Source organism: Coturnix japonica, chromosome 2 (genome assembly GCF_054131305.1).
Source record: "Coturnix japonica strain WE chromosome 2, WE-NBRP24, whole genome shotgun sequence".
Lineage (NCBI taxonomy): Eukaryota > Metazoa > Chordata > Aves > Galliformes > Phasianidae > Coturnix > Coturnix japonica.
Window position 1 is genome coordinate 72,660,313 of NC_140664.1, and position 12,782 is coordinate 72,673,094.

General features: G+C 38.9%; 1 protein-coding gene across 10 annotated transcripts in view; it reads right to left on the minus strand.

Moving 5' to 3' along the window:
• HIVEP1 (HIVEP zinc finger 1) overlaps positions 1-12,782 on the minus strand; it is a 108,390-nt gene that overhangs the window by 37,595 nt on the left and 58,013 nt on the right. For 2 of the 10 annotated variants that reach the window (XM_085540253.1, XM_085540254.1), the window contains one exon: positions 10,758-10,865. The exons of 7 other annotated variants lie outside the window; for them this stretch is intronic. Coding sequence is in view for 1 of the 3 variants with exons in the window: in XM_085540248.1 (XP_085396374.1) it covers positions 9,920-9,974 (55 nt within the window). In the remaining 2 variants the exon portion in view is untranslated. Of the gene's footprint in view, positions 1-9,919; positions 10,450-10,757; positions 10,866-12,782 lie in introns of those variants that run through there. One more of the 10 variants, XM_085540248.1, reaches the window with a different exon arrangement.

Sequence of the window (12,782 nt, forward strand, 5' to 3'; positions counted from 1 at the left end):
AGTGCCACAGACAGACATACACAGAGAGACTAGGGTGTTTTATAATGAAATAATTGAACAATCAAATAACGTGCTTCTCCTCAATGCCTCCGGCTGTTAAATAACTATCATGCCTGGGCTTCAGTGCTACAGTGCAGAGGAAAAAGCATACTTTAAAAGCACCATGATGGAGACTGGAAGCCAACAACACGGCTGAAGGATGTGGTGTGGCTTGAAAACACCTTAAAGACAGTATTAAAAACCAAAACAAAGCAAAACAAAACAAACAACAACCTTCTATCGTCAATCTACCAAGTGAGCAATTAAAAACACGAAGTCATCATGAAATTAACACCAGCATTTTCTATAATCTATTTACTGCTTTACTTTTTTAAAAAAAAGTATCATTCGAACATGCCAACTCATAAACACTATTTGAAACAGAAAGAAAGAAACACAAAAAGTTACGTATTACCTGTAGTAATATTCACTTATTTTAACCTGCATTAATTTGTACCTGTGCTCCGTCTATACCTCTCAAATTCCAGTCTATGGAAACGATGAGAATTAGTTTCTTATTTCTATTTCCGACTCTACATCTTTTGCAATTCCAGAGATAGGGTCTCATCTTTACTTCATTACGTCTGTCTCTCTATAAAATCTTGTTAACTATACTTTCTTTACAATGGCTTTGCAAAGCTCAATGATAATACAAGCGCTGTGCTGAACTTCACTCCTTGATAGTTTAGAAATACTTACTGTTAATGGAAATAATACCCACTTCATGTTTGCTAGCAAAAAAATTTCTAGAATATTTAGGGGGGGAAAAAAAGCAAAAAACCACACAAAAAGAATGTTTGACAACATATTTTCACCTATTTTTAATTCTTTGTTCCTTCTATTTAAGTCTTCTTTTTGTATTCCCCATTTAAGCTGAAGATATTCCACTACACGGTTGTTAACCTGCAGCTAGATGGCTGCAGAGAGATCAGCTGCATCAGTATTTCTACAGGATTAGATAAAAGGAGCAGCAGAAAGCATGGATCCCAGAATGCTGAACGTTCCTGTGTCTTTGGGAGACACAGGAGGCTGATATCTTGCCAGGGCCACAAACTAACAAGGTGAAACTAAACAAAGGGAATGCAAAACAACCTGAAATGGAAGGTGGGGGGAGGAAAGCTGATTTCCTTTTCTTACTCCTTCCTACTCCACGCTCTGCTCTCCTTCCCTTGCATTCACAAAGCCCTTCACTTCACCTGGCGAAGCTACTATAGCAATTCTTCCTTTTAGGTGGTGAAGTAGTTTTGTTGCCAAGTGCAGTCACTTCAATCAGATGTCTAAAATGCATCTTATTCAGGTCATCAAACAGGATCAGGTCACCCAATCTAAGAGGAGAGGTAATAATGCCACTGTGCATAACATATCAATTTTCAGATACCAGAGCATCTCTCCCTCACACTACCTGGTTTTGCTTTGTTCTGCTTTGCTCTCAGGACTCTCTTCTAATTATTTTGCTTCAATATCAATTCTGCTCTCAAAACATTGTGTATTTCTAAACACGACTTTGTTCATCTGTAATTTCTTCACTGAACTTTGCTCTGTGCACAGGAAATAGAGCAAAAGAACACAAGTGTGATGGTATCGATAGCAATTTAGAGAAGTAACTCAAGCAGCAAACAAAGGAGAGGCATAATAAAGATCTGAGAGTTTCTTCTCTAGAATTCGCTGGCAAACTAGGCATTGTCTTGACAAAACAATCTCAGTGGCTTTGTTTAAATAACTTTCAGAACTGCCTGTCTTAAAGCCTGTAAGTTATTATAACACCCACTCTCTTTCTCTCCCTTCCAGTAGAGTTATGTGCTTGTACTTAAAGAACTGAAGCAAACCACCAAACTCCCTGTTTTCCCAGTAGAACCCTGTGAAGCATCTAGTCAGCAACCACTACATATCCCTGCAGTCCAATGAATGGCATAATTTCCACCCCCTTTTGTGTTTACGTAATATTGCAGAATTTTTCAGATCACTGCATACGAAGACCAGATTTTCAACGTACCTAAACTTCAGAGCCTAAACCTGAACTTCAGCTCCCAGGGAACCGCAAGCAAAATCAACCTCTTCTGAATGCGTTTAAATATTAATGAATTCATATTATATCTTAAACACGTGGCCAAAAGGTTACTGACAATTAACAGCATCAGACATTCAAAGATGGAAGGTTCTTCAAAAGAGAGAGACCGTAACCAAGGATCTTATTCTGATTAAAGCTAAGCTTCCTGGTGCTTTAAAATATTCAAAGTATTCTTGTATTTGACATCTGATGCTTATTTAATTTTGATTTCAGTGAAACTACTGCAAAGCAGTCATAAATCACCCCACTGGGCCTGCTTCCATGAATAAGTAAAAGAACACGATTATGAGATAAAGAAATAAGTCTAGCCAGCAAATTTAAGGCCACCAGAACTTACATTAAACACAGCAGGGCATAACTAAGCTTTCATTATTATTATTATTATTTTGTTATTAAATGACCTCTCTTTAGCTTCATACAAGCTAAGTACTGCCACAAGTATTTTTCCTAAAATTACAGTTTGTCCAAAGTGTATTAAAAAAAAAACAACAATAACAAAACACAATGTGATTACATGTACTGCCCATATAACTATAAAAACATTCTCAGTCAACAGTAAAACGTGAACAAAATTAAGCCTAGCGCAATGTTTCATTTTTAAGCACAAACACAGAGGATCTTAAGAGTTAATTTTAAAGTCAATTACAGTTGTATTTCAGGTGCTGTACTTCATACTTTCTGGGACAGTCACAGGGCAGTTACTCACCATTTTTGAGGTCAGGGTTCAAGTCAATGAACTTGGGGCACTCCAAGTCGGCAGTGACATCTGTGAATCTGCCAGCAGGCTTAACCTATACTTAAGTGCTTTTACAGCTGGGGACAATAGTTCAAGCACATATAGAGCAGAATCTCAAAATCCATTTATTCTGTATGTAAATCACAACTTGTCATTAATTCATTTTAAAAATGGGGGAGAAGAGCTGACATTCAAACACTAAAGCAGTCCCATAGGGACTGGATCAAAGGTTCGTCTATGCTTATGGCTGTCCTTTTGATCACATCAGCAAACACTGGATCATTCCATACAAAGTAAATAGGTAAAACTGAATTTATGGTTTTGTGATGTTTGTAAACATATGTGTTGTTTTTTTTCTTGGTGTTTTTAAGAGACAACACTAAGCTCTGGGTTGAATTGTGACCCACCAAAGGTATCACACCCACTCTCAGCAAGGAAAAGGTTTCCCAGTCTTCTTTTAAAAGTCATTTCAATCCAAGCTTTCATGCAGAAATAAGTCTCTCATTATCACATTTTTCCTTTGTTAACTCAAACAGTGAACATCCTGCCAACACAAGATTCAAGGAGGGTGCAGCTATGCTAATACAGCATCAGCACTCATTTGAATAGTTCCCTTAAGCACAGTGACAGTATTAATTTCTGCAAAGTCAAATGAAATTTTAGTGCTCCTTTCCATCACAGACTGATAAACCTGTAATATCAGTGTATCTCAAATTACACTCAAGAAACCTAGTGCTTCTACCACAAAAATTTCCTCAAATATAAGAACTAGTATTTCAGACTATAATTCAGGTGGGAAGGGACCTCAACAGGTCTCTTATTCAACTTCTTGCTAACAGCAAGGCCAGCTCTAGGAGCCAGTCAGGTTGCTCAGGGCTTTGTCCAATTGGGCCTTGGAAATCTGCAAGGACAGAACTAGCACAACATCTGACAGTAACCTTCAATTGCTTGGGGGAAAAAGTCAGTTATACTCCATGAAATACTCACAGTGTTGGCTACCAAAAGTAAGGAATAGCTAAGAATGGGAAAATCTTGTTTAACAATGTTTAGCATAAATTGCACTATTTCAGCTATCCAATCTACTGTTCCCTGTAAATCTATATTAATATACAACATTAATACAGGACACTAATTATATTAATATTTGATATTAATACAGAATCGATAATGTTAATATAGAATTAATTATATTAATATAATACAATAAGCAAATTGTAACTTTGGAGGTAAGATCAGAGAAAAGGAGACACTTTTCTCACCTTGGAGTAACATCTTCCTGAAATACAAGCCCTGCAGTACGTTAAAATTGCATGATGGAGAGAAGAGCTGGTGTGGGAGTGCTGAAAAAACTGACCAAACCTAAGCTACACAGACACAAATATTCCAGTAGGTAACTGAAAACATGAGCATTTTTTCCATGAAAATGAAGAACACACACCAACCATGCAAAGTAAAGTGAACGACGGGTTTAAATGTGCAGCCACAGAGGAAGGTGTACTGTGGGCTGCTCTGCACACACTAAATGAAACACTGTGCAACCATTAGCAAGTGCAGAGTGGATTAGGTTTTAGACATTGAGCAATAATACCTCAGCATAAAGAAAGCAAGACACCTTTGCCTCAGGCACACAACTTGGACTTATCAGGAAGCTCTGCTGAGATATAGTTTCATCCAGACCTGACAGCCTGCCAACTTTTTTTTTCTTTTTCCCCCTTGGGATAGGTAGAAAGTAAATAACATGCTGCAATCCAGGGTTGCCTGTATGACAGCATCTTTTCAAGTCCTGTGGCTACTCACATCAAGTTAGTCTTGATAGAGGTAGATCTCAGGGGTGTAAGGGCTCTAAACTAACCAAGGTCATCTTCAAAACTATTGTGCAATTAACTTCTTGGCTTAGGTGAGGAAATTTAACAGCCAGCATATATGCTGGATATTAGGAAAGAATTCTTCTCAGAAAGAACATTAATGCATTTGAATAGGCTGCCCAGGGAGGTGGTAGAGTCACCATATCTGGGAGCTGACAAGAAACATGCAGATGTGGCTCTGAAGGGTATAGCTCAGTGGGCATGGTGGTGATGGGTTGGCAGTTGGACTAGATGATCTTAGTGGTCCTTTTCAACCTAATGATTCTACAGCACTGGACAGTGCCCAGTAGAGGGCCAACCAGGTGATGAAGGGACTGGAGCACCTCCCCTATGAGAAAAACCACCAAGAGCAAATAGCAATAAACATCTCACTTAGTAAACGCAAGAGCTTCAGCTGAGAAAGGCCAACACCCATAAGGGAACAGAAATGAAATGTAACGTATCGATGCATCTGTGCTGACCCGACTCTGACCAATAACCAAAATGAAAGCACATTGCTTATTTTCCCAAAAAAGTTAATTTCCTGCCCAGCACAAAACACATTAAACATAGATTTTACAGAATCACAGAATCGTAGGGATTAGAACGGACCTCCAGAGATAATTGAGTCTAACCGCCAAAACAGGTTCCCTACACCAGGTCTCACAGGTAGGTGTCCAGTAGGGTCCTGAATATCTCCAGAGAAGGAGACTCCACAGCCTCCATGGGCAGCCTGAAAACTAATCACCACTCAAATGCTGTTAAGGTAAAACAGATCAACTAGTAGGTGGAGAGGCAGTGCTGTGAATAGCTAATTCTACCTGCAATCCCAGTCTGAAAAGTACTTTGCTGGACAATCCAAAGACATGAAAAAAGACCTGCCCCCATAGGCAAGTGAGTGGGCTCTCAAAGTCTAAGCAGAAGTCAGTTTCACCCAGTTATCCACAGAATAATAAAGACATTTAAATGTAATTAGTCAGAGAAAGTGTGTTGTTAGAAATGCCTGGGGGATAGGTATATGGTGGGGGAATATGGAATTTCCTGAGGGACACACAAAAATCTTTCCAGAATGTTATTCAGTGTTACAAACAGCTTTACAAATAATTTACGTTAGCAATTTAAGGATTATCAGTTATTACTGATAAGGTCGGTTTGGCTAATAAATCATTAGAGCAACTCCTACCCTAGCACATTAAGGCCATTAAAACAGAATTACAGAGCAGCTCATGAAACAACAACTAACGTATGGGTTATCAGCAAGCAGCCACTGTTAGCTGGTCAGATGAGATACTGAATATAAACTCCCCAAACATGAGTCAGAAGGGAAAAAAAACAGAAATGAAAGGAACAAGATGTTAACTACACTGACTTCGCACACAACGATGTTCAAACAGAAAAATCTTCTTAGTTATATTCTATGCATTTCTTTAACATCATCTTCCATTTGAAAAATAGGGATCAAATGAAGAAATTTCCATACTGCCTATAGCAAATAAAGAGCAGTGAAGAGCTCAAATCTGACAACAGTACTATCTAAAAACACAGAAAAGAATAAGAGCTCTGGCAAAGGGAGTAGAAAAAGCCTTACACAACAGACCCTTCTTTTAGAGCTAAATGGTGTTGTTCACTTGACAAAAACAGGAAAAGTTGATTTGCTGGAAATGTGGAAACCAGGAATGTCCCAACCACGGAAGCTCATTCTTCTGTGCCAGAGGTGGGAAGGTTGATCTCCTCCAGAGTGTTTGCTTTGGAGGTCTGCAATGGTCAAGCTCACTGAATGGCTCAAAGCTCTTTCCCCATCCTTGCTTGCCCTTTTCCACAGATGTGAGAGGGTAAAAAAAGAATACACATGTGTACACACACTTCTTGGAGATACCTACAAAAGACTCCATCAGGTCAGCCTAGAACATACAGCTACCAAAAAGATATACTGTATCTAATTCGCTGTTCATTTATACATTCTATTTTTTCCTTTAGAAGAAGACTGAAGGAAATTATCAACTCCGTGAACTGAAGGATTATCTGGAAAGTACCAAAACCACAGTCATTACTCATACACTAGAAAGACTACAAAGAAGCTAACAAGCAAAAAATTTTGCATTTCCACAGCTGGCTTGCTCTCCGTTCACATCAGCTAAAATTAGCAATCCTAGTGCATTTACAACACACACGTAGGTATGCCACTTGAATTAGCTAGTTTGTTAGCTCAGCATCCTCCCACCACAAAAATGAGCTTGTTCTGACCTCATGTTGCAAGAGATCCTTCCATTCACTATAGCTGGGCCAATATGAAGATGGTAACAGTGTCTGTGTACACAGCTATCAATTTAACAACATACTGTATCTACTTTGGAACAGCCTCTTCCCATTTACTATCAGGAAGATTCTCTAAACTAAAAGTAATAACAAAACAAAGGAAGAGAAATAACAGATAGACATTGCCCCACAACCCAGGAGGATTACAGGAACCAGCAAATTCACTAGGTTAAGCTCATATTCTCATAATGTTTCTTAGTGTAAAGAACACGTAGACCTCTCAGTTTTTATCAGTTATCCTACACAGACACTATGAGGACATCAAAACGTATTTAACTATTGAACACAGAGAGAAATGGGAATAAATGATATCAGAGACTATTTCTGCTCCCAGAGAAAATCAGCAGTTTTCTCACTGTCCTTCCTAGGCACAAAACCATGCACTGAATGTGCCTGAAAGAACCTTTGAAGCCTTGCTATTATAAGCAGAATACAATATTCCCTTAATGTGCAACCATCAGAGATTTTAGGAACAGGTTGGACTTCATGAAAATGTGAGATCTTGTATGACTTGAGTTCCAGATATCAAGAGTTCCCCCATTAAGCCAATCACTGCCTGAGCTGCTGTAAATATTTGAGGAAGATAATTCAGTCTTGATTTAAAACTTTACAGTTCAACGTACACAGAACAATTTAAACAAATTACCTCTCAGACACACGTATTGACATGTTTTAATGGAGATATAAACACTATGAAATCAGACACAGTGTAAATGCACAACTGAATTGCATGAAATAGCACTGTTAGCTGTCATTTTGAACATTTGGAAGTAAAATGTAGGTAGGTAGCTCTGGTGTACAGCAACACAAAAATAAAAAGGCTGGCTAATCCCCTCACCAGCATTAAGTAGCAAACAGGACTGTGCTGTAACCTGCAACTTCTGAAGATTATATACTTCCATTTAGAGGAACTACATTTCTAGCCAATGTGGTTGTTGACGATAAGGACAGAAAGATGAAAAGAATCAAATACGACTTTGGCTCTCAGTTATATTTCTAGTCCAAAATGTAAGTTTCATACAAATACAAAATGGAAAGAAAGAGTCTGGGACTAACAATAGTACACATAACAAACAAACAAACAGGTCTCACATGCAAATCCACATGAAAAACCCTGGGAAACATTTGTGGAAGATGAGACCACTCTAAGATGGTAAATCAAAACGCTTGTTTACTGCCCCATTTCCTTTTACTATTATTATTGTTATAATTTTTAACCTATCCCTTTTTTATTCCATGCCTGGCCTAGTATTAGATATGGAGGTTGGTGGCCCTGCACGTAGCTGGGGGGGTTGGAGCTTGATGATCCTTGAGGTCCCTTCCAACCCAAGCCATTCTATGATTGTATGATTTCCCATCTCCCCTGAATACTGGGATGAAAGAACACAACCCTGATCACAGCTGAGAAACTGTGAGGCAGGGTACATCACTAGCATGCAGTGTTCCCACCTGCTTTTTGGCAGGGAGTACGGCAGTGGCAGGAAGAAGGATAAGGAGCGCCTGCAGGGATGGGAGAGGAGGGAAGGGACCTGGCTGCTCCTTTGAGGCCAGATGGTAGGCCAATAAGAGTCAGCTGTAAGCTGGGACGTGGCTACATAAAAAGGGTACTCAATCTTATGATGTATGCAGCATTTTGATTAACTAGAGTGAAGGCTGGCGTGTTTTTTAATCCTGTATTTGAAACTCCCCTCGTAATTTTGTCAGTAACTTGTGCATTTAACAAGAGGGATGGTAAGGAGGTTTTGAAGGACTCAGAACATACAAAAATATGACTACAGTCCATCTGCAGCAGAACCTACATTTCTGAACTAATGTCTCCTGCTTCCATTTACAAAGCCAAACTTCCTCCCCTAAATCTCAGTGCAGTGCAATTTACTAGCAAAAAAACCACTCTAGTTAAAAAAAAAAAAATAGCAGATGGGCAAACAATGTAAAGGGCATTTGATTTCTGTTGCCTCTCCTCCATGCCAATATGCTTCTTTGAAGGGGCTGTAAGTGTGGGAGGGGAACATATGTGCAAGTAGATTGTGCATCTCTGAGAATGCTTGCTGCTGGTAAGTAATCTTTCTTTATCATTTCTTTCCGTGGTAGTTCAAATATACCTTTGCACCATGAATGGTTTCACACTGCTAAGTGCCATCATAAGCCAGTGAATGGTGAACTTCATAGCTCTGTAAGCTATTACTGACTAAAGAACCACTACGCCAAATGCCAAGCCTGTCTGTTAAGGCTTAAGACTGACTAGCACCTATCAAAAGAGTGGACAGTGGCTTCAGGTACCTTTTAGACAAAAGCTGGAAATATAGGGTTTTCTGTTTTTTTTTTCCAATGCCACCAGTGAACTGTTTGGACTTTGCTGGAGTCCAAACCCTGGCTTTGGATGGTTATATCTCTAGTTTCTCAGCAAATGTAGGTAAGACCCTGCTGCCATTTATACCAGCACAGATCAAAATAAGACAAAACTCTTGACCAGTCAAGAATGTTACTATGTCTAAGGCTGCAAGTGCAGAGAGTACTACTAACATTGAAGCATGAGGCTCCAGAAGGAGAACTATTTGGGTGAAACTCCAATACAGTCTTAGGGAGAAAGTTGTGGTGACTCTGGAAGAGAACACTATCATCAAGACAGATGTGCCACAACAGTTTGGACTTCTGAATGTGGCGAGGGCAAATTGGAAACCCACCTTCACAGACCAAGCAGTGAGTAGCAATTCTAAGTATCTAAAAGGGAGGATTCATGAGAATATACAGCATCGTGTTCAAATTACACTATGGAGCATGTCCAGCAGAATTAAAAATAACTGGAACTCCCTGAAAAACTTGAAAGCGTTCAAGTGTGAAAGAATAGAAATGTGGCTGACTGCTGATAAAAAAGACTGAAAATTGCTTTTTCCTTGAAGCTAGACAGAGACATACCTACCAGTCCTGGGAAGAGATCAGGAGAGGAGTTCAGCAGATGTCTGCGTACCATTAGAGGGACTGGAAGTCTGTGTCCAGGATGAATTTGTTACACTGCACACAGCTTGCATTGAGGGTTAGCAAACTGTTTACAACTTTATCTGTTGAAGAAACCGGTACTTGAAGTCTACCCATCTCAGAAGAAAGTAAAAAACATGAGTAGAGATTCAAACAAGAGCAATAGCTTATTTAAAGGGATGAATTGATACCTGACAAACAACCATGACAGCCTGCAAGTCTAAACTGCAACAAAGCCGAAGAACACACACACATCCCCAGATCATCCCATCAGCCATCACCACAATGGAGAAGCAGAATAAGTACACCTATGTTCCCTGTGATATATCAGGTAATTTATCAATGATAGGTTTTTTTTTTCAGCAACACAGCAAGAAGTAGCCATCAAAATAACACAGCTTAATCTGAAATTGTACTCCTAAGAGGCAGAGAGCTTGTGGGATAGGTGGATATTGTGGAGTATATGCAAGGTCACATCAACTCCATTGAGTTCCACTGTACCGAGTGTCTGTATGGGATCTGCAACCCCTCTTCATGGCACATCCTGGTGTTGCTGGAGTTTGTCACCAACTTTAGTTCCCTTAAAAAATTCAGAAGCAGAGAGAGATTTAGCAGTCCTAGCATTGCTGGTGCCAAGTATTAAGATAACTAGGTTAGTGCTACTAGCCCTAAATTAAAATCCTATGACAGTGCTTGAGGAACTGATGTCCCTAGGATGCAGCCTGTTGTGATAAGCAGAGAATTGCTGCAATGCATAAAGAAGAAAACAAATGCTTACAGTGCTTCATAATGACCTTCAGTGGCTGAACTGGTTCAGAGGATGACCATAACAGAAGCCTCTGTGGTAACCACAAGGATCTGAGAAGACTTGACTTTATCAGATAGTCTGGAAGGGAGAAGACAGAGAGACTTTCTTGGGATGGATTTGTTAGGAGGCGGCCAGCAGTAGATCAAAGCCAAAGCAGATTCAGTTAACTGCTTTCCAGACCATGATACGCAGATGGGTCCCACATCAGAGAAAGCTTTCATTGCCTTCACAAGGAGAAAATGCTGGTTGTTCAAGATAACCATCCCTTCCAGGTTTTAAAGGACAACACACAGAGCACTCACAAGAAACAAGACTTTCTCTGTCATGTCAACAACAATCACAGTTGAAGAGATGCTGATGTTCTCCTACTAAAAATTCATACTGGCAACTGGGCAATTACAAGAAGATGAAATGATGAAAGACTTATCCACCTTACACACTTGATGAGCAGGAAAAGAGGGTGGAGCTGGTCCCTATAGAACACATTCTTGGTCTCAACTTGCAGGCCACTTATCTACAACCTGAACATATTTACGGACTATCACTCTCTCTCTATATATATACACACATATATGTATTTATATATATCTTTCAGTTGCAAATTCATACTAAGTAACTGAATTCTGCTAACTTCAACACCGTCTGTTTCTTTACTGTCTTTGTGTTTAATAGAGATCTATTTCAATTTTCACTTAATTGGATTATTACAGCTAATGACAAAATGCGATGCATTAAATACATATCTTTTTGGAGTCAATTAAATTCATCTTAAATCCCACACATGTATAAAGTTATGACTGATCAATGTACAATACCAGTCAGCAGAAAACCCAGTATGGCTGAACTTACAAAGAATTCCTCCCCACAAACACGCTACACGTTTAACAGCTCCAGTACTGACAGCACAGTATTTAATTTGCGATAAAAATAAACAACCACACTTAAGGTGAACCTGTATACATTGGATTGTGATTAAAATACCTTACGTGAGCATCTTCACAGTTTAGTTTACTGTTTAGCTCAAAACATACCTTCCTTCTTTTCAGTGGCTTTCAAACATATAATTTAATTTACTTCACATAACAAAAAATAAAAATCAATTTAGACACTTAAGAAAGTGATAAAAATGACAAAGGATATTTCTCAGTGGAAAAGAAAAGGTACAAAGTAGCTGTATCATTCCAGACATTTCTGTACCAATTTTATATATGTATAAAATATATTTTCAACAACTAGTCATACAAATTTAGATTAGGAGGCAAAAACTAAGCCATAATCTTTCTGCCTCCTGAGCCCCTGGAAGGTGTGTGCTATCATCATGCAAATCTTTGCAACCCAGTCCCTTTCAGAGCACGGTGGAGAAGGTTTCTTCCTTTGTGTGGGATCACAAAGATTGTACTCGTGCACAGCTGAGAAGAAAATCCTGAAAATAGAGGTTAGTTAATCTTCAGCTTGAACAAGTCTATCACAAAATAAATAAATCCAGAGAAATATTACTTCTTTAGGACCAACATCAACAAGAGCAGACAGTAATACTTCACACACTGAGCCTTTATGTTTGGTTGACAACGCTGCTTACCTATGATACACTAAACAAAATACATCACAAGCCTATTCAGTTTAAAGCCTTGCTTCTTGGAAAGTCTCTGTAAATATTTAGAAGGCTTCTTTTATCCCCTAGCCACATACTTTTTTCTCCTTCACATTTTACAGAGGAATAAAGCAACATCATAGTCTTCGTACCCATTCAAGACAGTCTGTATCAAATCTTCTTTTGAAAAATTAACTCAAACGTGAGTCTGGAGAGAAGAAAGCTGAGTGGGATATGGACAAGTTTTATGAAAACACAAAAGCAGCTGGAAAGGTGAATGCTGAACTCTTATTTAACAAATCAGACAATGTTTGAACCAAAGGACACTTGTTATAACTAGTAGAAAACTGGGAGAGAAAAAGATAAAATAACGTACTTTCTTAATGTTATTGGTAGTGAACTCC